This window comes from Thamnophis elegans, chromosome 12 (assembly GCF_009769535.1).
Source record: "Thamnophis elegans isolate rThaEle1 chromosome 12, rThaEle1.pri, whole genome shotgun sequence".
Classification (NCBI taxonomy): Eukaryota; Metazoa; Chordata; class Lepidosauria; order Squamata; family Colubridae; genus Thamnophis; species Thamnophis elegans.
In genome coordinates, this window is record NC_045552.1 from 55,216,364 (window position 1) to 55,241,163 (window position 24,800).

The 24,800-nt window shown below is 55.9% G+C and overlaps 1 protein-coding gene across 2 annotated transcripts in view; it reads right to left on the reverse strand.

Annotated features, from left to right (window-relative positions):
• The window catches only part of NLGN3 (neuroligin 3), a 35,963-nt gene extending 11,469 nt beyond the window's left edge, over nucleotides 1-24,494 (reverse strand). The window contains exons 1-3 of one of the 2 annotated variants that reach the window (XM_032227978.1): nucleotides 24,462-24,494; nucleotides 10,730-11,387; nucleotides 2,638-2,787 (exon numbers count right to left, since the gene is read on the reverse strand). In XM_032227978.1, coding sequence (XP_032083869.1) covers nucleotides 2,638-2,787; nucleotides 10,730-11,210 — 631 coding nt within the window. In that variant the 5' untranslated portion in view covers nucleotides 11,211-11,387; nucleotides 24,462-24,494. Of the gene's footprint in view, nucleotides 1-2,637; nucleotides 2,788-4,708; nucleotides 4,938-10,729; nucleotides 11,388-24,461 lie in introns of those variants that run through there. The other variant, XM_032227980.1, reaches the window with a different exon arrangement.
• Between the last annotated feature and the right edge of the window lie 306 nt (nucleotides 24,495-24,800).

A 24,800-nucleotide genomic window follows, 5' to 3' on the forward strand; every position in this document is an offset into this window, starting at 1 on the left:
AGGGAGCCTTTGGCGCAATCCGAGGAGGGCAGGGAGATGCCTCACGGGCCCGTCCCGCAGCCTCCTCTGCTCTGAGGGAAGATGCCCCCGAGCGCCCCTCCCTCGGGACGATGGGCTGGGCAACTCTGCCTTTGGGGTTAGGCCAGTGGTGGGATTCAAATAATTTAACAACCGGTTCTCTGCCCTAATGGCCAGCTGGGTAGGCGGGGCTCAGTGGTCACGTGACTGGGTGGGTGTGGCCAACTCAACGTGACTCCCGTCAATGGGTGCGTCGCCTTAGCTCTTACAATGTAATCGGGGTTAACCGGAGAGGCAGTTTCTGTAAGCAGGTCAACAAAGATGAGGCTAGAAACAACATCAGAATATTTCCTTCCTGCCTTCCTTACAGGATTAGCCCTGTAAAGTGGGGAAAAACAAAAGGAGATTTCTTCCAACAACCGCTTCTCCGAACTGCCTGGAAAGTTGCCAACCGGTTCTCCTGAATAGGTGCGAGCTGGCTGAATCCCACCACTGGGTTAGGCCCTCCACCCTGATGTTCAGCTTTCCGTTGGGTCTTTCCCCATTGTTCTGCACTTGGTTGGAGGTCTAGAGTAATGTTTCTCAATCTTGGCGACTTTAAGTCCTGAGGACATCAACTTCCAGAATCTTCCAGCCAGCAACGCTGGCTGGGGGATTCTGAGAGTTGAAGTCCACAGGACTTAAAGTTGCCATGGTTGAGAAACACTGATCTAGAGGATTCCTCTCTGGCTTCGTCTAACGAAGGCCAAAACTTAGCAAGTGTTTGAAATGTTTGGGAGCTCGTGATTTCTGAACCCCAGGAAAAGGATCACTGCGGAAATGAGCTGAAACGTAGGACAGAAATCGAGGGTAATAATGGAATGTGCTGAAATGAGTAAATTGACGTTTGAAATCAGAGAACAAGAAGATAAACCATTTTATCTTTATAAGATATGGGATTTATTTTACCAATGGTTAGACACAAAAAAAATATGGAAATGAAATATGATTGAGAACTTTACAATACAAGGACAATGGAATGACACGGAATATAATATAAAGATGTACTATTATTGGATGGATTTAGGAGGATGGATTGAATTGTTATAATATAAATTAATTCGAAATTTAGAATATCTCGTACAAAATAAAGGAATAATAGTTACAGTCAAACAAATGATTAACAATGATAATAATGTATACAAATAGATTGACAATATGGGATTAGCCATTAAGCCACAAGTTCTTTGCCTAAAATGTAATATAGCACAGGTTTGAATCCCAACATGGGTATGGCTAGCTGATGAGAGCTAAATAGCTTGAAATAGATCTATACTAGTCTCCCTTTATTTATTTATCAGCACAAATATAACACAAAATGTGTAACAAAGGCAACAGTAAAAATATTGGGTTTCTGTCGTGATGGACTCTTGTGACGAGCCGATTGACAGATAATGGAAGCTGTTAGCTTCCTCCCATAATTGGGGCTTACCAGGGGTTGTGACACTAAATGTATGTATGTATGTATGTATGTATGTATGTATGTATGTATGTGTATACACACACACACACACACACACACACACACACACACACACACACACACACACACATATATATATATATATATATATATATATATATGATAGAGATAGAGATAGAGATAGATAGAGATAGATAGATATAGATATAGATATAGATATAGATATAGATATAGATATAGATATAGATATAGATATATAGATATAGATATAGATATATAGATAAAAATATAGATATAGATATAGATATAGATATAGAGATAGAGATAGAGATAGATATAGATATAGATATAGATATAGATATAGATATAGATATAGATATAGATATATAAAGAAATCGAGGGTGAACCCTATTGAGTTCAACTGGGCACCTTCGGTAGCCGGGCATGCCGGCTTGTGAGCTGAGCATGTCGTTTCTGGGCTTCTGACCCAGGTGCAAATCCCCCCCAGGGGAAGCTTTCTCCTCTGCCCGGAAGCCGCTGCCGCTACAGCCCAGGCACCCTCAAGGGCCAAGGTGCCAGCTGGAGTTGGGGTGGCCAAAGGCCCCAAAAGTCGAGGGGGGAGGGGCTGTTTGTCTGTGCAGCAGGAGACCCCCTGCCCGCCTTCCGCTCCAAGGAAACCCTTCAGGATCCAGCGGGCGGCTTCCGGAGGCGGCCTGGCAGCCCCCCAGCGGAACCACAGGATACTCCCTCTGGGGAGGCCTATTAGTGGTACTTGCTGAGCAGTGCAGAGAGGAGGTGGGTAAACAGGGCTTCCACAATATTGAACCACAGATCAATACTTGCTCTCTGTGGGGCCCTAATGGGCAAACACGAGGGAACTCCAAGCTAGGAACACAGGGTGGCATTCACAGTGGGCCATTTGGCCCTGAAGTGGGTCGAGGGTCAGTCCTGGGGACCAGAGGCTGGAGGGGGAGAGGATCCTTTCAGGGGAGCCGGTGCAGAAACAGGGTACCAAAGCTGGGGATCTTGCTCTTTGCGGGACACTGTTCCTATTCCCCACAGGGTCCTCCAGGCTGCTAAGGTATGTGGTGCCCCCCCCCATGACCTCCCCAGGGTCCCCCACGCTGGGATGGAGCGCAGGCAGAATTTCTCCCTACCCAGGACTCCCACGCGGTAGTTGAGAGTGATGACGATGACGTTGCCGTAGCTGGCCAGCACGCTGCCGTCGATCATGTTCCCTGTGCCTTCCATGTAGGAGCCCCCATGGATGTAGACCATCACCGGCTTGGCCCCGCTGTCCCGGATGTCTGCAAGGGGGAGAAGCTAGAGACAGGAGTCTGACGCAGCCTGCTGGGCGCCCACCCCTGCGTTACCTGGACCCTTCCCGGGGAGAAGAGGCATAGCAGGGACCTCAGGCTCTGCCCGCAGGTTTCTGGCCTGGCAGACAATGTGAGAAGGCCCTAAGGCTTGCAGGAGCCCCACGAGGTCCCTTGAGCTCTGGTGGGACCCACCGTGGCCAGCTGAGAGATTCAGGGCTTGGGACGGAGTCTTAGAAAGATGCAACCCCCCTCCCACAGGGAGAGGAAGGGTTGGGACGCAGCCCCTCTCCTTTCACTGGGCCAATATCCTGGGGAGGTCCCACTCTGTATAGAGTAGCCCAGCCCTGTCCTATCCTCTGAGAAGCTGCTGCTTCACTTCCTAGCAGAGACGTGGTCATCCCCCGCCCCTTCTTCTCTCTTGCTGATTTCAGTCAAATGCCCCTGGCACCTGAACCGGGATGCCAGCCTGTGCCCCCACAGCCGCTGGCCCTGCCCGTCCTGCCCATGCCCTCAGCACAGCGGCAGGAGCCGCTCCCCAGGGATCCACACACATGCCCGGAGCTTGCACTTCCGGGAGCTGCAATCCCGGGACATAGGGGGCCACCTGGCACTGCCCTGTCAAGGATGCCAGAGGGGTCTCTGTTCACCCCGGAATGCTGACAACTCTAAAGCAAGCAGACATTACAGGTACAGGCATGTTAAGTCAAGACGCAGCCCAGACGGGGACTTCATCTGCTCTCGCCAAGAAGAGGTATGGCTGGCCAACCCCGAGGGAAAGAGCTCCTCCAAGGGGGCTGGAGGGGGCAGCAACTTGAGGGCACTTCCACCTAGGTCAGACGAAGGGCTGGCCACGAGAATCGCCACTCGCACGGCAAATGAGCCACCGAGGGAGAAACAGGACGGTCAGCTGAGACTCCCAAGCGCACAACTGGAAGGACACTCTGCTCTCTGAGGCCTGGCTAGGAGGCCCTGGGCATCCACTTCCAGGCCTGGCCCACCAGTTCAGCTATGCTGGCATCTGGGTTCCCTGGACGGAGGGTCCCGGGGAGCTCTTGGTGCTTCTCTGCCAAGCTGTTTGCACAGGTTTGGCTGGGATTTCCTTAGGTGTCACCTTGATCTTCTCCTTCAAGCAAAACTGATGGGCGCTTGGCAGGGGGGGATGCTTTCCTCGGGATTAAATGGCAGCCTCTCCAGGGAGGGAGGGAAGCGAGTGAAAAGAGCCCAAGGACACCGCTGCCCCTGGCATGGACGGAAATTGGCAGAGGGGCAAGCCGCAGTAACCACCCTGTTGCAGAAGGGCACCCATCTCCTCCACCCAATGCCAATGGTGCCCTTGGCAGCCTCCTGCCCAGAGCTGTGCCTCCCTGCCCTCCATAGTGCCATGCCCCCATGCCCCCTTTTGAAGGGGCCCCTCTGAGCAGGAAGCAGCCCCCCTCCCCCGAGGGAAAAGAGCCCCTGAGCAGCCAGGGTGTGAGCTGAGGGCCCAGGCTGGACCCAGGGGGTGTTGTGTGTGTGTGTGTGTGTGTGTGATTGAGAATGGCAAACGCCACTCCACACACACCCCCAGACACACCCTTCCTGCAAGCCCATTGCAACCTTCTGTGTGGGGACAGGCCAGAAACCCGGAGCGTCTGAGCTGAGAGAGACCCTGCGACCCCTCGCCTCGACCTTCCCAGCCAGCAAGCAACCCAGGGCGAGGGGCAGCAGGGCGGCCCCCTCCCTCCCTCCCCATTCGACCGCTCAGCACCCGGAGAGACAGAGACACAAACGAAGGGGGGAGGGGGGGCTTCTTGGGATGGCAGCAGCAATGAGGACGTGCATGAAAAAGAGAGAGAGAGAGAGAGAGGGAGGGAGGGAGGGAGGGGAGGTTTTCATGCATCGACAGCCACCTGGCGCACGCAAGTAGTACCTTCGTCTTCATCCCCGTCATTATCCGCTAAGTCCTCGCCCTGTTTCTTAGCGCTGGAGCCTGGGGACCAAACACGAGGAGACGGAACAAAAAGGAAGAAGGGGCCAGAAAGAGAAACCAAAACAGGAAGGAAGAAAACAAAAGAGAATTCAAACATAGCATGGCTGCAGAGAAGGTGGGAAGGTCACCTGGCTCAGGCCTCTGCTAAGCCTTCGGGCGCCCCTGGGACCTCCAGCAGCAGCACTGGGGAGGGTGGAGGGAGGGAGAGGCTTCCAGGGCCCCGTCCCCAGGCTCAGAGAGAAGGCCAGGCAGAGCTCAAGGGGGAGGGCGAGGCCAGCCGCAGAGGGCACGGCTGAAGGGGGAAAGAGGGGGGTGTGCCCCTGCACAGCCAGCCTAGGGGGGTCCCAGAGGGTGGGAGTGGCAAGACCCTTGGGATGCGGACAGGGTCCTGGCATAACCATGGCGGGCATCACCGTCCAGCTGCCAAGGGGTGAAAACTCAGCGCTGCCGTGAGGCAAATATTCATGCCCTTCGCATGACCGGAGACTTCCACTCTAGGATTGCGCAATGGGACTCTTGACTAGCCCCTCTGTTGGCTTGCGCCAGCCTGTGGCAAATGGAGGACCCGGGCTGGGGGGGTCCTTTCACCGAAGATCTCCAGAGTGACCCTCCTCAGATCTTGAGTAGGAACAGGCCTTTGCCTCCAGCTCCTCTGGGCTTCGGCGTGCCCACAGGCTAACCAGGGGCAGCAGAATGGGCTCTTCCTGATGCCCTCCAAGTGTCCCTTCCTGGCTGAGAAAAAAAGGGGCCGGAGAAGGCCTGGCAACGCCTCTTTGCAGGACACTTTGGGGGCTCCAAGAAGCACACCTCCCATACCTTCAGCACCCCAGAAAGAGGGCAGGTCGCCATGCCTGCTCTGGGGATGCCCGTGTGGCCCCGGCCACCCTTGGCGGCCTTCAGTTCAGAGAGCCGAAGAGGCCCTGCCCATCTGAGGATGAGTCGGCAGGTGCCCAGCTTCCGAGAGGCCCGGGGGGTGCCAGCGCCACCCAAGGGGAGAGGATTGGGCCGGGAGGGGGAGGGGGGCTGCGTGCACCTCCACCTTCCCCTCCCGCCCGGATCAGCTGAGAGTAGAACAAAGGACTCCTGTCTCAGCCGCTGCTGCTCAGATGCCAGGCCTGCCCGGTCGCCATGGAAACCGAGGCAGAGAGAGAGAGAGAGAGAGAGAGAGAGAGAGAGAGAGAGAGAGAGGCTGCGCTGGTCCTCCTGCTCGCTGCTCCGCAGGGCGCATCAGCCCGGCCCAGGCCATGTTCCTCCAGACACACACACATACAGCCGGTGCAAACAAGGGAGGCAGGAAAGAGCCCCCCCCCCCCCCTGTCCCAGGCCGTCCTGTACCTTTGGGGCATCGGGAGATGAGCGGCCAAGGCCAACCCAAGGGAGGAAGGTGTGGGGAAGCCCCTGAGGAGGCTGCGCTGGAGGGGATCAGCCATGGGCAGGGGGGTTCGTGGCCAAAGCCCTGCAGAGAGTTCACGCAGGCACCGTGCAACGGAGCAGCCTTCCATGCGCAATAGGGCCGACGGAGCCAAGCCAGCCTGCCCTGGCCCAGCCACGGGCTCCCCCTGACCCCTGGCAGCCGGAGGGAGGGAGGGAGGGAGTGGGGGGGAGGGGGAGGCGGTGGAAATGAAGAAGGGGTGATTTCTTGGCTCTGGTGGGGACCGGCCACAACACATCAAAGCCGAATGAAACAAAAAAACGCTTCAGAGGGGCATCGAGGGCTCGGCCGGCTGACACATGTTTCCCATCGGTTTCAGGCGGGGATGCCAATTCTTGAGCTTGTGCTGATGAACCAGGATCTGGGCACGAGCAGGATCTGCGGCCACAGGGCAGAGGCACCCAGGGGAAACGCCTGAGCTGAATTGGGCCCCGCTGAGAAGGGGCAGAGAGGCTTTAAAGCAAGCCCCACCGCGCCCCCTCCTCCTCCTCTTCCAAGGACACAACTCACCCCAAGCCTCCGGAAGTTTGTCGGAAGCTGCTTTGCGGGGACTCCCCACTGTGAAACAGCCCTTCCCAACCAGGCCTCCCCCCCACAAGGAAGGTCTCCCACTGAATGGTGGTGGTGGGGCACCTGCTCCTGAAGGAAGGGGGCCGGCGTGAGCCAAAAAAGAAAGGGAAAGCGCTATTTGGGTATTGATGGGGGTTTCCCACCCACCCCCCAAATAAAGAAGCCATGCGATACCCAAGGACTGAGCCCTTTCCCCCCCTCCTGCTTCTGTGACCTTGGGCTGAATGGGCCCCGGAGTCCTCAAAGGGGAGGAGCCAGGCAGAGCCCCAGGGCAGTGATGCCACCGTTGCACAGGGCAGCTCCTCCTTCGAATGGTTCAGCGGTAACTTTCCCTTCCCTGGGGAGTCCGAGGTCAGCGTTCGTGGACGGGCAAGCCCAAACTACGCAGCTGCTGCGTTCACACAAAATGCTAAGCCATGGTTGGCGTCCCATGATGCCCTGAGCCATGATCCCTGGCTGAACGGATCCGACGGGCAGGCGTCTCCCCCAAATGCCCAGGCTCTCGGCCCTGTGCCCTGCCTGCTCGCTAAGCCACGCCTTGCTCAATCAGGGTTTGCTGAGTGGGCCACACGGACTAGGATGCCCTAAGCCCATGATGGCAAACCTATGGCACCCGTGCCAGAGGTGGCATGCAAAACCCTCTCTGTGGGCACATGCACCATCGCCAGCTGCCCTTCTGGTTTTCGGAGTGCACGTGCACCAGAAAACAGCCCCCCCAAATGCCCAGAAAACAAGCCTTTTTTTGGGCTGTTTTCAGGCCGTTTTGGGGGGACATTTTCAGTCTGTTTTTCAGCTGTTTTCAGGCTGTTTTGGGGGGGCATTTTCAGGCTGTTTTTAGGCCGTTTTGGGGGGCATTTTCAGGCTGTTTTTCGGCTGTTTTCAGGCCATTTTGGGGGTGCATTTTCAAGCTGGTTTTTGGCTGTTTTCAGGCTGTTTTGGGGGTGTATTTTCAGGCTGTTTTTCGACTGTTTCCAGGCCATTGGGGGGGGGGGCATTTTCTGTCTGTTTTTCGGCTGTTTTCAGGCCATTTTGGGGGTGCATTTTCAAGCTGGTTTTTGGCTGTTTTCAGGCTGTTTTGGGGGTGTATTTTCAGGCTGCTTTTCAGCTGTTTTAGGCCGTTTTTTTGGGGGGGGGGCATTTTCCGGTTGTTTTTCAGCTGTTTTAGGCCATTTGGGGGGGGCATTTTCCGATTGTTTTTCAGCTGTTTTAGGCCATGGGGGGGGGCATTTTCAGGTTGTTTTTCGGCTGTTTTGGGGCCAAAAACAGACTGAAAAACAGCCTGAAAATGGACCCAAAGTGTCCCCAAAAAACAGGCATGCAAGCACCAGCCAGCTGGTCTCTATTTTTCCAGTGCTCCGACATGCGTACATACATGCGCAGGCACGCATGTTTCAGTTTGGGCACTCGGTGCCGAAAAGGTTCACCATCACTGCCCTAAGCCATGATGTAACAAACCACCACAGCTCCTTTGGGAAGCTGGCTAGCCCAGTCTCAGTCTTGGGCAGTTAGGCTCCCCTCGAGCCACCCGGACCAGGCCTCTCCCTTCACCCCAGGCAGACCTTCCTGGTCCAAACAGAGGAAGCCCCCCCTTGGGGTGGAGAAGTCTTGGCTCAACCTGCTTCCAAGCAGCACCCCCATGCCTGGGCCCACCGACGCCCTCTGCGTGTGGAGGTGTGCGCGCATGCACACTGATTCTGGTCCCCCTCCCTTAACTTCTTCTCCCCCTCCTCCATTCCCTGGAGCCCCTTCTAAATTTCTGCTCGCTTTTAGCCCTTTGGCTGGGAATGGCAGGAGCTGGGACCCAGCTTGGGGGGGAGGGTGTGTCCGGGGACAAATCTCAGGGCCCAGTTTCCTCTTCCTTGAGAAGAGCTGCCTGGCCCTGCGCCCCTCATACGGTTGGGGGGCAGACAGCCCAGAGAGGCCTCAGCCATACCCACCGCAGGCCTGGGGGGGGGGTGGACATTTCCAAAAGCTCAAAAGGAAGTTGGCACCTCCATGCCCGGTCCTTGGTGAAGGAATAACAGAGGGGATTTAAGGATGGCATTTGGCACGAGGGGCTGTCCGTGCTGAAGCTGCTGCTCCGTCATGGGTGGCACCGAGACCCTTTGGGAGGAGTAAGGGTGGGCGCAGATCCAGCGGAGGCTCTCTGCCTGCCCCGCTCCACTCCTGCCCAGGGGACCAAGGCTGGCCCGGAGGATGGGGAAGAGCTCCGGAAGGACAGCTGGGGCAAAGCAGACCCAGCAGTGGGGAAGGAGGATGGAGGCGAAGGGATTCCAGCTCAAGGGAGGAACGGGAGGTGGCGCTGCAATTCGGCCCCCCGGTGCCAGGCAGAGGGGGGGAGGCAGGGAGGAGCCCAGCGCATGCCCATGCTGTTGGGTTATCTGCTTAGGGGACCCAGTGGCAGGGAAAGGGCACACATCGCAGGGGGGGGGTCCCTACGGTGGGGCAAACCACTCCCCTCTTGCAGAGTCTGGGGCTGGCCGGAGAAGCCAGTCAGAAGCAGGGCATCCTCAGCCTTCTGCCCGCTGGCCGGGCCTTTCCCGGAAGTGCTGAGAAGGAAGTGGGCAGAACCGCCTTCCACGTGAGGCCAGTTGGGGCAGGGGAGAAGGGAGCTCTCTTTCCTCTGCCCCCTAGGGATAGGCAACCGATGCCAGCCAGGGCAGCCGTGCCTAGGTGGGAATGCCACACATACACCCCCAAAAAGAGAGGGTGCTCTCCCAGAGGACTGGCCAGAGAGCCCTTCTGAGTCAATAAGCCCCCCACCCCCCCTCCTGTTGTGGCATGGGGCAGGCCAGGCGCCCCCTGGCGCTCACTCTCTCACTTGCCTCTCTCTGTGCCCTCTGCCAAGACCCCCCCCCGCCTCGCTACCTACCTCCTTTCCTACATATTTTCTTGTTGGGTTTTCGGGCGCATTCCTTGGAAATCCGCTTTACTGTAAAATGAATAAAAGACTACAAAATAACAGGAGGCCCCAGAGGAGGGTGTGGGCATGCAACCCGTCCTTCTCCCCCCCCTCTCCAGCCCCCACCCCACACCCCTTGGGGCTGGCCACAGGGAGGGCAGAGGGGAGCAGAGCAGCAGCTGCTCCGGGGGCGGGGGGCGGGATGGGGGGCCGTCGCTGGAGGCCAGGAAGGGTGCAGGAGAGGAGGGCGTGTCAAGCGTGAAGCTCCCTCCTCCCCGCCCGCCCGGGGGTGGGGGGCCCTGCTGCCCCAGTGCTGCTGCCGCCGCCGAGGAAGAGGCTCCCCTCAGCAGGGACCCCCTTGTGGTGAGGCCGAGTTGGCTGGGGAGGGGGCTACTTACAGTTCCAACGGGAGAGCCCTGGAAAGGAAGGGTTAAGGGGCTCGGCCTCACCACAAAGAGCCCCCCTCCTGCTCCAGCTGCCCCCTGCTAGCCCAGGCCCTCCTCCAACCAGACCAACCAGTGGTACCCTGCTAAGGCTGAGCTCAAGGACTGGGAGAGGTTTGGAAGAGGAAGAGGAAAAGAGAGAGAGAGAGAGAGAACCCACCAGAACTGGCCTGCCAAGGACCCTCTGGAAATGGGGACAGGGGGGATGGAGAGAGAGGAGGTGGGGAGGAGGTCGACCCACAGCCAAGCCTGAGGGTGCCTAAGGCCCCCTGCTGCCCCCCAACCAGCTGGGACGCCCTGCAGCTGACCGGAGGCTTCTCCTGTCTCGCCGACCCAGTTCAGGATGAGGATGATGGTGGCTGGAGGGGTGGGGAGGGGAGACGAGCAGAGGAGGAAGGGCCCATGTGGGGAGAGAGCGAGAAGGGGCGCATGGCAGCCGGGAAGGACAAGCGTCATGGCCAGGAAAGGGATGCCCACAGACAGACAGCCATGCGGCGGGAGGAGAGCAAGTGATGGCAGCATGCTGAAACCGCAGAGAGACACGCGTGCACACCACACGCACACATACACACATATGACACACATGTCCTGCAGGCACCCCGCTGGGGACTCACCATCCTCGGTGGGGATGTAGATGTTGAGGTACAGACAGTCCTCGTTGGGGTCCTGGATGTAGGTGGCCACAATGTCCAGGTTGGAGGTGAACCAGATGGGGAGCATAATCTCGGGCACGGCGGTGTGGATGTTCTGCGGGCACACCGGGGGGAAGTGGGTGGCATTCCGGATGCCCGACCAGGACTGCGGAGGCTCGGGAGGCAGGAAGCGCTTGTCCCCGATGGGAGGTGCGGCGTAGGGCACCCCCAGGTACTGGTCCACCGGCCCCAGGATCTCGCTGGGCAGGGGCACGCGCACCCCGCGGAGCTTCCCGTAGTGAGTGTTGACGGTGGGCGAGTAGGCCTGGCTCTCCATCCGCACCACGGCCGAGGCGAGGCCCAGGATCCAGAGGGCCAGGTGCGCACCCCACCCGGCTGCCCCCTTGGTCGCTTGCGAGAAGGGCGGGAGGAGAAGCGGGCATTGGCACAATAGCTGCCACATGGTCTGGGGAGGGCAGCGCTGGGCAGCGGGCCGCAAGCAGATGCAGGGGGCTCAGAGAACCCTCCGAGGGGGAAGGAGTCCGGGGGTCAGGCAGGAGCGGTGGCAGCCGAGGGCCAAAGTCACACAGCTCAGGAGCTCTTTCTCTCTGCGGGTGCAGTTCCTCGGAGACAGGTGGTCCTGCGAAGAGGAGATTGGGGGGGGGGAAGCAGGTTAATAGGGACCACTTTGGAGGGGGCGAAGCGCAGCCACACCCAACAAGCCCTCCCTTATAGAAAGAGATACCAAGTTAGCATGCCACAAGTCAGGCGTCTGATTCTTGGGGAAGACTCAGAGCCCCAAGGATAGGTTCCTCTCTCCACCCCATCTAGAGGGCCACCTCTGGGCCCCAGGACCTCCTCTACCATGGTCTGGGCTGAGGGCTTCCTAGGACCAACATCTCCCAACTGGGGGACACTGGGACCGGATCTTCTCGAAGCTGCTGGGCTTGATTGCAAGAGGGCTTCCCTCCCCACTTAGATCTCACAGGTTAGGTCTCCTCCGGATTCCATCTGCCAGCCAATGTCGGCTGGCGACCCCCCGGGGGAGAGCCTTATCTGTTGCAGCTCCAGCCCTCTGGAATGATCTCCCTGTCGAGATCCGGACCCTTACTACCCTCCCGGCCTTCCGCAAAGCCACCAAGTCCTGGCTGCTCCAGCTGGCTGGGGGGCCTGTGAAATATCCAGCCCCACGGAAATTGTGAATGTTGTGGTTTTGTTTTTAAAGTGTTGTCTTTGTCTAGTTTTCCCCCTTTCCCTTGTCTATTGTGAGCCGCCCGGAGTCCTTCGGGAGTGGGCGGCATACAAGACAAATCAAATCAAATCAAATCAAATCACTTGGAGAGCCTCTCGGGGGCTGGGCTGCTCCCTCTTCCTCTCCTGGGTGACTTCAGACCCAGTCCTGGGAAACCTGTGCCAGGCGGCTGTGGCCTACAAGAGCCGATTCCTGCTTGTTTCTTTTCATTCCCTTCCGGGGTACAATAGGAGCCCCCCGTCCCCGTCCCCCCATCTCCTCAGCAGTCAAGAAGGCCGAGGCAGCTCCTGGTTGCAAAAAGTGTTTGCAAATTTCTCCAAATTACATAATACCCTTAAAGGGATAAAAGCTGCTCTTTCCCAGGAATTACATCCAGCTGTCTGAATTCTAGAGAGCTGTTTTTCGGCCACGGGCAGCTGGGGCGCATTGGTGGCGGAAAAAGAGAGAAGAAAGCCTTGGAAGACGCTCAAATAATTGCTAGCTCCATCGTTCTTCCCCTTGCGAGTAAGCTCAGAAGAGGCGGGGGGGGGGAAAGAGTCCCACCGCAGGGAGAGGACAGGCAGAGCTCTGTAGGGGAGGGGAAGCCCACCCTCCTCCGGGATCCGAGTCCCCTTCTGCAGAGCTGTGGAGGAAACAGTACGGAGGACCAAGCATCCAGGCAAGGGTCAAGGCTGAGGATGGAGGCCCCCTCAAGTCAAGAGATATTCCTCTGATAATTAAAAATTGGTGTATATATGTCCTGTTTTAGCTAAACATCCATAATATTTAATACCAAAAATTCCATCCTCCATGTATATAGTTTATTATCATTCTCCTTTCTTTATGTAATTATATCGTATATCATAACATTTCCCCCATATTAGTTAACATTTAACTGTATATAGTTTTATTTTATTTTTTAATAGTGATAATTATTGTGATTAATAACCTTTGTATATGGTCCGAAAATATTTCTAACCTTCCCTTCTCATATCCAATTATTATTTATCATATCAACTCCACATTATATACATTACTATCATTATCCATATTTGATGTTAATGGAGGATTTTATAAACAAGTAAATGAAATGCTAGCATGTGGTTATGGATTAAATCTTTGGCATAGTTAAGGATGAAAGATGTTTAAACAACTGTAGTCAACTAAAAGTGGAGGTATGATGATGTCAATATGGTAAACATTTGAGTTAAGATATTTGAATTAATATGAATTAATGGAAGAGATGCACAAAAACATGTTGTAACCAGCTGATATACTTTTTTATAATATATACCTGTGTTCTTTTTTTTCTTTTTCTTTTTTTTTCCCCTGCCTTGTTTTCTGTTTTTTGTCTTTTTTGTGTTTTGATTTTTCCCCCACTAGTGTGGGTATGTGTTGTTTATGTAACAAAATAAAAAAAAATAATAATTGAAAAAAAAATTGGTGTATATATGTAGCGACTATTTAGAATATTTTGTTGAAAAATGAAGGAATAAGATTTCTGTTTGAACGTATGAGGTACAAGGATAACAATGAACATAAGCATACCTGATAGTCGATTGGTGGAATTATGCATAATTGAAAATAGTGATATATAAATATAAATGGTTGGTAAAAAAAAAATCTTTTTTCTTCTTTCACATGGGGATTATATAAAGGTATACTGTTATCAAATAGACAATCAAGAATGCAAGGGAATAATTATGACTTATCGCAAAAAAATAATAATAATAATTGTAATTGAACATAGACTGTACAATGAAAGTGAGGTATTTATTTATATTTATTTACAAAATTTATATGCCGCCCAAATCCCGAAGGACTCCGGGATTTAGTTATACTATTTAGTTATACTAGATGAAAAATCTGTGATGGTAAATGTTATTCGAGAATATGGATGTTAAAGCACCTGTAACCAAACAACATGCTCTATGTGATGATGTTTTTTTATTTAAAATTGTTGTGTGTATATGTTGTCAGTGTAATAAAAATAAAAATTTATATTAAAGAAAAAACAACACAGGTATATATCATATATTTAAAAAGTATATCAGCTGGTTACAACATGTTTTGGTGCATCTCTTCCATTAATTCATATTAATTCAAATATCTTAACTCAAATGTTTACCATATTGACATCATTATACCTCCACTTTTAGTTAACTACAGTTATTTAAACATCCTTCAACCTTAACTATGCCAAAGATTTAGTCCATAACCACATGCTGACATTTCATTTACTTATTTGTAAAATCCTCTATTAACATCAAATCCTCATATCCTATTTTAGCTGAGCATCCATAATATTTAATACCAAAAGTCCATCTTCCATGCAGTATAGTACGAAAGTTTATTTGTGACCGACTGATACACTTTCTATAGCATGTAAAGAAGGATGTTGTACTTGTTTTAAATTGAAATTTTTTAAAAAAATTTAATACAAAAAAATTATATTAAAAAAAAAGAGATATTCCTCTGGGCGCCAGAAGAAGCAAGACCAGAGCTGCAACAGGGTCAGTCCTTATTTCTAGCCGGACCATAGAATGGGACAGCTGTGAATCAAGACCCCCTCTGAGGTCCAATGAAGCGCGTGGTTTAACACGGACTTCAAAATCAGATCCGGGCAAGAGATTCCCCCACCCAACAGCCCGAAGCGGAAGAGGTGGAAATGCCCTGATAAGGATCGCCCCAATGCCCCGTAAAACCACAAGATAAGAATGAGTGGATTGGAGGGGGACTGTAACGGGTGGGGTGGGGGTGTGTGGAATGAATGGACCTGCCTTGAGAGGAAGGTCAGGGCTGGATGAGTTTGGGAGGGGACCCCATGGCCGACACCGGCTTTGAGCATCCTAAGGGCAAACAGCTGGCTGGACTCACTAGCCGGGCGACACTGGAATCAGCAGAGCACGCCAAAGGAAAAGAGACAGAGGAAGGCCAGAAGCGGCTTCCAGGTGCAGGCAGAGAATTATTTGTGCCTTTTGTAATTATTTGTAATATATACAAATTATTTGTATATTGAAGCTGGACCTAGGCGCAGCGTAGGTCTCATGGGAAGGGCTGGCCCTGGCCAAGAGAATAGAAGGTCAGAATAGAACGTCCCATGGAAAGAACGTATCCAGGACATGGGACTTGGGCGAAATTGGATGTCAGCAACTCTGGGGGGAGGTCAGAGATTCTGCCAAAACCAAAGGAGAAAATTCATCCCCTGAATCCAAGGAATTAGCATGAAAGTCAGAGGCAGGCGGCAGCGGACGAGAGGCTTGGACTGGGGGAAAAAGCATGCACAACCCCGAATGCAGATTTGCAGCATCAAACAAGGGAGGACAATGAAAGGTATCCAAAGGGGGGGGGGGAAACATCTAAGATTGAGGAAAATAAACAAAGAGAGGATGCTTTTAGAGACATCAGATAAACCACAGGAAGATCTTCGGCTACTCACGGATAATCATCCACAGCTCTCAACAAAAGCAAACGAGGTTAAAAGAAGATGGGAAGATTGCGCTGCCAACAGGATCACAAAACGGCAGAAATATTTGGGGAGAAGCAATTTATTCAGGCATTGGCTCCACTGAAAATGGGGCAGGGGGGGGAGAGGGGGAACCACAGGCGCTAAACTAGTTACCAGGAGGAAGCACTAGAAGTAACACCCCCCCAAAAAAAAAAAAACCAGCAAAGAAACAGCAATGAAACTGCTACCAGCTCCATGTCAACAAATATGGAGCAGGACTGCAGGGACAAGAACTCCGATGGGCGGCCGTCGTAAGATGGATGACAAAGAGATGCTCAGAGTGGGGCTTCCTCCTGGCTTGATTGACCCCAGAAAGTTCTTTGACGGTGGAGATCTTGTGGGAGCCGTTAAAGCGAATGGCTGGGCCATCTGGTCTCTCTTGGGGGGGGGTAACCTTTGCAAGGGACAAGAAGCTACTGTAAGAATTGGATGTGGAGGAATCAAGCGCCTTAAAGATAGGAAGGAAGGAAGGAAGGAGGAGGGAAGGAAGGAAGGAAGGAAGGAAGGAAGGAAGGAAGGAAGGAAGGAAGAAAGAAGGGAGTGAGTGAGGGGGGGAGGAAAGAAGGAAGGAAGGAAGGAAGAAGGGAGAGAGTGAGGGGGGGAGGAAAGAAGGAAGGAAGGAAGGAAGGAAGAAGGGAGAGAGGGAGGGGGGAAGGAAAGAAGGAAGGAAGGAAGGAAGGAAGAAGGGAGTGAGTGAGGGGGAGGAAAGAAGGAAGGAAGGAAGAAGGGAGAGAGGGAGGGGGGAAGGAAAGAAGGAAGGAAGGAAGAAGGGAGTGAGGGGGGAAGGAAGGAAGGAAGGAAGAAGGGAGGGAGTGAGGGGGGAAGGAAGGAAGGAAGGAAGGAAAGAAGGAAGGAAGAAGGGCGTGAGTGAGGGGGGAAGGAAAGAAGGAAGGAAGGAAGAAAGGAAGAAGGGAGGGAGTGAGGGGGGAAGGAAGGAAAGAAGGAAGGAAGAAGGGAGTGAGTGAGGGGGGAAGAAAGGAAGGAAGAAGGGCGTGAGTGAGGGGGGAAGGAAAGAAGGAAGGAAGGAAGAAAGGAAGAAGGGAGGGAGTGAGGGGGAAGGAAGGAAAGAAGGAAGGAAGGAAGGAAGGAAGGAAGGAGGGAGGGAGTGAGGGGGGAAGGAAGGAAGGAAGGAAGGAAGGAAGGAGCAGGGGAGCCACTCCTCAAGTGTCTCAATCCTAAATCCAATGGATCTTTTGAAACTACGCTTTCCCGAGAAGCTCTCAAAACATGGACAATTGCGCAAGGGAGATGAGGCCGCAGGGCTGAACATCTACGAGGGAGTCAGCTCTTCCCTGGGTGTCTGCATGTGGTGATGATAGTAACACCCACCAAAATAGCCGGGCCTTTGCTAGCACTTCACTCGCTGTGTTTCCAAGTCAGCCCGGGCATTGCTGGGCGGGCAGGGCCATAGGCTGCGTTGGGCCAGCGTGGCTTAGCCACCATTCTTGCTGGCTTCCTACCCAAGGAAGGAGAAGCCTTATGGGACCTGGTGCCTTCCAAATGGCATTCCGGGCCACCTGTCTCTGGACCCTCTCTCCCTTTCTTCCTTTCTTCCTTCCTTCCTCCCTCCCTCCCTCCCTCCCTCCCTTCCTCCCTCCCTCCCTCCCTCCCTCCCTCTCTCTCTCTCTTGCTCAAAAGGGTGAGGAAGGGTCTGTTTGCAGGGCAGAGCACACATCCCTCTTGGAATGCCAGGAAAGCTCCCTCTCTGGGCATCCTTCAAGGTTTTGCCCCACTCAGTGACAAGCCTGTCTCCGCGGATGGGTCTAGGCAGAATGATGCCGAGGTCAGTTCCCCGCACGCCTAACTGGGCACGAAGGCTGACCAATGGGCCGTTTGTAGCCCTCTGGAGCAGGGGTGGGGGGTGTCTCCAACCTGTGGACTTCCAACTCCCAGAATTCCTCAGCCAACTTTGCTGGGAGTTGAAGTCCACCGGTCTTAAAAGTTGCCAAGGTTGGAGACCCCTGTTCTGGAGCAAGGAGAGGGGAAGAAGAAGGCAGAGCCGGGGTGGGGGTAAGGGGCTTGGAAGAGACCTGAGCCCAGAGGCCAGAAGGAGGAGGGCTCTCAGGGAATCCACCCCTGACTTTACTACAAGAAAGCCTCTTCGGGGAAGAAGCCTCCTTCTTGGCTGGGCTTCGGAGCTGCCATCCTCTTCCTAGTAAAAGGGCCTCCTTTGCGTTGTGGGGAACTCCCTGGGAGTGGCCCACCAATCCCAGCCTGGCTGCAGCGGAGACTGCCCTCCTTTTGGACCAGTGTTTCTCAACCTTGGCCACTTGAAGATGTCTGGACTTCAACTCCCAGAATTCCCCAGCCAGCAAATGCTGGCTGGGGAATTCTGGGAGTTGAAGTCCAGACATCTTCAAGTAGCCAAGGTTGAGAAACACTGGACTGTCCCAGGTTCTGGGGCTCCAATGGCACTAGAGCCCTGGGCCCGCCAGAGTGCCAGGCCTCAAGAGGGGCAGGGGTGAGCCAGGCTGCCTTCTCCACACCTGGACTGTGGAGCCCCTTCCCCTCCCTAAGGATGGGGAACCTTTCTGCTGACTCTCCGCCCACCCAGGCCAAAATAAAGACACTTCTCTAGATAACCTTCCATCCTGGTGAACTTCTGCCTGAGCACAGCCCCCAGCCACACCGCCTTGATGGCTGCCAAGAAGGCTTGGGTCGTGCCAAGGCACTTCTGGGTTTGGCTCCAAGGTGCCCCCGGGGCCCTGGACAAGCAGCCTCGGGAGGTTGAAGGCAGCTTACCCTGAGCTGGTGGTTTCTGGGTGAGCTGGACTACAACTCCCCTCATCCTCAGCCTGACGTACTTCATGCAAGAGGTGCACCCTCTCCCCAAATCTTCACTGCTCCCTAGTTGGACCAGGAGCACAGAGAAGGCGAGGCTTCACCCCAACAGAGGTGCAAACGTGTCCCAAGGAAAACAAGAGGGGCAGCGAGCAGAAACAGAGGGGACCCCCCACCCACCCAAGGCGCAAAGGAGGTTTGCCCACAGCCCCTCCAGAATCCCCCGGCCGCACTTGGCTTCCAGGAGACAAGATGGCTGCAGGGGCTTCCCAGGAGCCGAGGAGAGCAGAGGCATCTGGAAGAAGGAGAAGCGAAATCCTCCAGCGGATCACATCTTCCCAGGCTGCCCTCTAAGGAGGAGCTCCAGAGGGCAAACTGCGAGGCCGGGGAAAACAATGGGCCCCTTCAAGGCCTCCTCGGGGCTTTCTGAGGTGAAGAAGAGTACGAGCAGAATCTGGCTGGTGGAAAAGGAAGGAAGGAAGGTTGGGAGGGAGGAAGGGAGGGAGGGAGGAAGGGAAGGAGGGAGGAAGGAAGGGAGGAAGGGAGGGAGGAAGGGAGGAAGGGAGGAAGGGAGGGAGGAAGGAAGGAAGGAAGGAAGGAAGGAAGGAAGGAAGGAAGGAAGGAAGGGAGGAAGGAAGGAAGGAAGGAAGGGAGGGAGAAAGGGAGGAAGGAAGGGAGGAAGGGAGGGAGGAAGAAAGGGAGGGAGGGAGGGAGGGAGGAAGGAAGGGAGGGAGGAAGGAAGGAAGGGAGGGAGGGAGGAAGGAAGGAAGGGAGGAAGGGAGGGAGGGAGGAAGGAAGGAAGGAAGAAAGGAAGGGAGAGAGGGTCCAGAGACAGAGCAGCCATTTGTCAGCTGCAGAGCCAGTCCCCATCTGAGAAAATGACCTGTCTGGCCAGCTGACATTCCCCATGTTCTCCCCCCATTCAATTCTTAATACAATACAACACAATAGCAGAGTTGGAAGGGACCTGGGAGATCTTCTAGTCCAACCCCCTGCCTAGGCAGGAAACCCTATACCGTTTCAGACAAATGGCTATCCAACATCTTCTTAAAGACTTCCAGTGTTGGAACATTCACAACTTCTGGAGGCAAGTTGTTCCACTGATTAATTGTAGTAACTGTCAGGAAATTTCTCCTCAGTTCTAAGTTGCTTCTCTCCTTGATTAGTTTCCATCCATTGCTTCTTGTTCTACACTCAGGTGCCTTGGAAAATAGTTTGACTCCCTCTTCTTTGTGGCAGCCCCTGAGATATTGGAAGACTGCTATCATGTCTCCCCTGGTCCTTCTTTCCTTCTTCTAGGACAATCCCCTTCGCAACAGAGATTCACACCGCCTGCAAACTCAGGCAAGTCACAACATGCAACACACAAACCAGAACCAAAGAAGCCACCAGTTGATGCCAACACCTGGGGCTCCACCAAGGAAGTCCGGCACTGGATCCTCCAGCCAGGCCTGCCAGCCTTCAAAGGGGCAGGGAGGGGCTTCCTTTTGGTGACTGCTGATGGCCCAGCCATGTGCCTGCCAGGGGGGGCAGGTTCCTTGGGGCACAGCCTGGAGAGGTCTGGAGGAACAGCAACCTGTCCGGTCCAGTCTTCTCCCTAGGGGTGCTGGCTGTGCATGATGGGAGAAGTCATCCCACTGTCAGGGGTCAGGGAGACTGCTCTGCTAGGAAGAGCCGATGGGGACGAGCGGCTTCCCTGGTGGGACCACGGATCAGCCTAGGGACTGTCAGCCGATGGATCTCCTCAGTCACAAAAGGAAGGAAGAAAGGAAGGAAGGGAGGAAGGGAGGGAGGAAGGGAGGGAGGGAGGAAGGGAGGAATGGAGGAAGGAAGGAAGAGAGGGAGGAAGGAAGGAAGGAAGGAAGGGAGGAAGGGAGGAAGGGAGGAAGGGAGGGAGGAAGAAAGGAAGGGAGGAAGGGAGGGAGGAAGGGAGGATGGAAGGAAGGGAGGAAGGAAGGGAGGAAGGAAGGAAGGAAAGAATTGGAAGAGAGGGAGGGAGGGAGGGAGGAAGGAAGGCTGCACCCATATTTACTAGGAGATTTGGGTCTTCCCCCCCCCACACACAGCTGCCCCCTTTTAACCTCTGCCTCACTCGAATCTCTTTCAACTGTTTGCAGAGCCCAAAGTCCCAGGGCAGGGGCAATATTTGCCACCACCTCCAAGATTGCACCTCCTGCGCCCGTGCCAGCTGTGGCCTGTTGTAATATAATTCCTTGTGTAGGCGTAGTGGTCACCCATGGCCCAGTTCATAACGGGGCATGCAGAGCCACGCTGAACCACACAGGAGAAAACAAACTCCTAAAACCCCATAACATCCTGATAGTTCATAACATAACATCCTGAGATGTACCCTACCAATGACGTCCAGGATTTGACCATATATAGACAGAACTTCCCTGAGCAGTAGATTAGAAATTGTACTTTTACAGGCTGTTTTTGACCACATGCTATTGCTCCTCCTGCCTTTGTCCTATCTCAATAAAAGGGGCTCTCAGACCCCCAATCTGGGTCGTCGCTCCATCCCGAGAAAGATCGTGTCCTGTCTTTTCTCCACTTTGGCCTCATGGACGAACCACGGGAACATCACAGTGGCCCCTGAGCTACGCCACCCCCTTTCCACAGGTGGGTTGGGAAGCACCAGTGCCCGCCACGCAAGGGGCTTCCAGGAGTGCCAGTCAAGGAACAGGGCTGGTCACACGCCCCTTCCAGTGGCCAAAGCTAACCCACCAACTGCTAAGCCGTCTTGACTCTCGCCCGGGGCCCAAGGGGGCCTTCACCCTCAACGTTGCCTCCGAGGGCTCCTGGTGAAGAGCAGCCTCTGAAAGCTGCCCCCACTCCCCCATGGAGCGGAAGGCGGTTGAGCTGCTTTGGCTGGCTGGACGTGGGGGGGGGCGACGCACATCAAGCCCCAGCATCCCTCCAGCTTGGGCGGTGACGATGGCGTTGTGGGGGTCTCCTTGGGGCCACGGAGAGAGCTTGTGCATGGGAAGGCAGCACTCATCTCTTTCCAAGACCAATGGGTGTCCGGTGATCCATGCAGGGTGAGTGCGTGTAGGGCTGTGGCCGCAGCACACTCCTCCTCCTCCTCACGGGACAGAACGAAGACTAAGGGGGGGTCTTTTGCAGGCACACTGCCCCCTTTTCCCACCTCCCTTTTCTTAGCCAAGCGCCCTCCAACGGAAGCCCTCTGCTCATTGGCAGCTGCAACAGCCGAGCCACCGAAGCAGAGCCCTCTTGGTGGGGGCCCCCTGCTGGCTCTGAATCCCTGATTCTCAGGGACTTCGGCGTGAATGTCTCCCCACATCCCTGGTTCTGGCCCCAGCCAAGTTCCTCCCGGTGGGGACCTCAGCACCGTGGGGCTCTATGGGGCTCCCCTTGTGGCCCGGGGGCCTTTCGGCTCCTGCCTGCAGCAGGAGAGACGCATGAATTGCTTTTCTGAAACAAAGAATGCAGGTCGCCGTCTTCCTGACAGCAACAGGGGACCAATCTGCCATCACCCACTACAGCTGTCAGTAAGAGCCCTTGCCCACCTGATGACTTGCAGAGGCAGGCTGGTTTTCATTGGAGGGCGGGGGGGGGAGAGAAAGCCATTGTCCCCACACATCTGGAGCCCCCCCCTTCCCGGGAAGACAGCTCCCAGCCAATCAGAAGCAGCCCTCACCAGCTTTTGATGCTCGTGCCCTTTCCCACATGCTCAGTGTAGCTAATCACACCTTGCAGCCACTCTGTTGTCCGGCAAGAGCCTTGATGGGGAGGGGGAAACGGAGGAGGGGTGGGCTAAGAAGAAGCAGGGGTGTCACCCCTCAGGTGGACCGGGGGTCTTGGCTGCCCCCTCTTCCCAGCCACCGCTTCCCACCAGCCGTCCGGTGGGAGCCTCTGCCTGTAGTAGCTCAAAATGGCTCTTTCTCCCTGGCACGGATCCCAGAGGGAGGGGCTTTCCCTGAGCCTTGAACTGGAAGAGCCAGGGATTGGAGGGCACTTGGGTACGTGGGGGGGTGGGGGGGTAAACCTGCTACCAACTATACCGCCTGCTTGCCACGGGCACTGCCTGCCAGCCTGTCCTCTCTTCTGGTGAGTGGCCACTATGCTTGGGCGCCCTGGGGAGGCGTGGAGAGCCGGTCCCTGGAATCCCCCCCCCTCCTCTGCTCTGCTTCTCTGGGGCAAAGAGGTCAATCGGCTGCAGGCACCCGCTCCATGGGTGGGTCCTCTCCCCGCTCAAACCCCATCCCGTGTGGGCTTAGGGAAGGAGAGGCCGAAACCCTTGGGCCTCCTGCTTCCTCCAGGCCAGGATGGGACTTTCCTGCCTGTGGGAGCCCCAGGGTCCCCTCTGCCCATGGCTGATTCAGCAAGAGCACATGAGACCCCAGGAGTTCCTGGGGCTCCTCCCACAAGGCATGGGGTTAGCCCGGCCCACCTCACAGGGGGGTTGTTTCAGTAAAGGAGCTCGTAAAATGAAGCACTTGGCAAAGAGAGAACGTCAGACCTCTGTCCCAACGAGTCATTTGAGGGGGAGACAGAGGAAAGAATCAAGGAGCAAGGGGGGGAGTAAGCTTCCTTCTCACCTAACCAACTTTACCCACCAAGCCTGCCATCCCTCCACCCCTCCCTCCCTCCCTCCATCCCTCCATCCATCCATCCATCCATCCATCCCAGCAGGAAGAGGCAGGACTTCTCAGTTCTCCATAAGCAGGAAGAGCATGGGCAAAGTTACCTCCCCTCCCACCCACCCACCCGACTACCAGCTCTGGCATCTCTGGCTCACCAACTTCTTCCACGACTAGTTTGCCCAGATGGGAGACCCAGATAAGGCACCAACAACGGCACCACGTTCTGCCCACACAGCCCAGCTGCAGTTCCCCATCATCATAGTGGGGGTGGGTGGGCTGCTTGCCAGGAGGGCATTTACCTGGGCACCTCCTGCCCTTGGACTACCTGTTGGCTGTGAACTTACTCACATGTCCCCTTGATTTACATTATGCATGACTCACAAGTCGTTCCTGCTCCTGGACAAGGCTGGCAGTGCCCAGGTTTTTTTTTGGGGGGAGGGCGCTGGGATTATGAGCTCGTTAGGAAAAGAGCCACATGGGAAGATGTGTGGGCTTTCTCCAGTGGGCATAAGGAACAAACGGGGCCTTTTGGCTTTCTTGGAGCAGGCCAGCCCCCCCAAAAAAGAAAGTAAAAGACAGGCTCAGCCCAGCTTATGCTCTCCTCAGAGCTGTTCTTCCCCCAAAGGCAGAGGAACAAGTTACTAGTCCTTTGGATGACACAGTTTGAACAGCAGGCACCGCTTCTGCCTTTTCCTGGCAGTCTTGGCCAGAGGCACAGGTGGGGAGGGCCAGCCCCCTTCCTGCCACTGCCCCTGTCCTCACTTTGCCCCCCCCTAGGCGTCCGGAAGGATCTCCGGATTTGGGGGGGGGGGGTATTCGCTGGCCAAAGGGAGCCAGGCTGGGGTGGGGGGCAGCCCAGACTTTGCACCTGCCAGCTCGGTGGGCTGAGGCTCATGTCAAGGTGCCTCGGCCCCTCCAGCACCAGAATGGACCTGCAGGAACTTTGGTAGGGGGAGAAGCCGAGGCACATCCCCCTCCTCAACAGATCATCGCCCGGGAGAAGCTGCGCTCCGGGCCCCCTTCTCCCTTCCGTCTCAGATGCCCGGAGCAACCGCGGCGATGCCCGCAGCTGAGGCTGCCCATGGAGGCGGAGGAGGAGGAGGAGGAGGAGGAGGAGCAGCCCCACCCGGGCCGGAGAGGGCGTCGAAGCAGCCGCCCCGCTCGCGCGTCCCCTGCTCCGGGCGCCCCGTCCTTGGCTGCAGAAGCAGCAAGAGCCGCCGCACAGGGGAGGCACGCGGGGCCTGGAAGGGGGGGGGGGAGCAGCCTCCTCCTCCTCCTCCTCCTCCCCCGCTCGCCCCCCCTCCGCCGAAAGGGGGGTCCTCTGCCTTCCTCTTCTGCACCGTCACCATGGCAACGCCAGAGACCGGTCGCCGCAGCAGCGGCAGCCCCCCCTCCGCGCCCCCGCGCCTGCTCCATCCTCGCCTAACCGGCGGGCGATGAAGGAAAGGGGGGGGGAGAGGCGGGAGGGGGGCTGCTGCAGCTGCGGGGGGGGGAGCCAGGGGGAAGAGCGGTGGGCTGCCCTCGCCCCCCCCCGCCCGCCCCTCGTTCCCGTCCTTCGCCTCCCCCGACGCCCCTCCCGCTGCTTACCCGCCGACGCGCTGCTGCTGCTGCTGCTGCTGCTCCCGTTGCTCCTGCGGCGGCGGCGGCGGCGGCGGTGGTCCCGCGGCAGCCATGCCGGGCCGGCGCGGGAGGAGCCGGGGCGGCGGAGGCGGCGGCGGCGGCGGCGGGAGGGGGCGCGGAAAGGTCTCCTGCAACGGCCGCCGTCAGCGCCGCCGAAGTCCCCGCCCCGCGCGCGCCCCCGGCCGACGGGCTCCCAGAATGCGCGGGCAGCGGCGGCGGCGCGAGCGAGCGAAAGAGGGAGGGGGGCGGCGGGGAGGGGCGGCGGCGGTGGCGGCGAGGGAGGGAGGGCGAGAGGGAGCCTCCTCC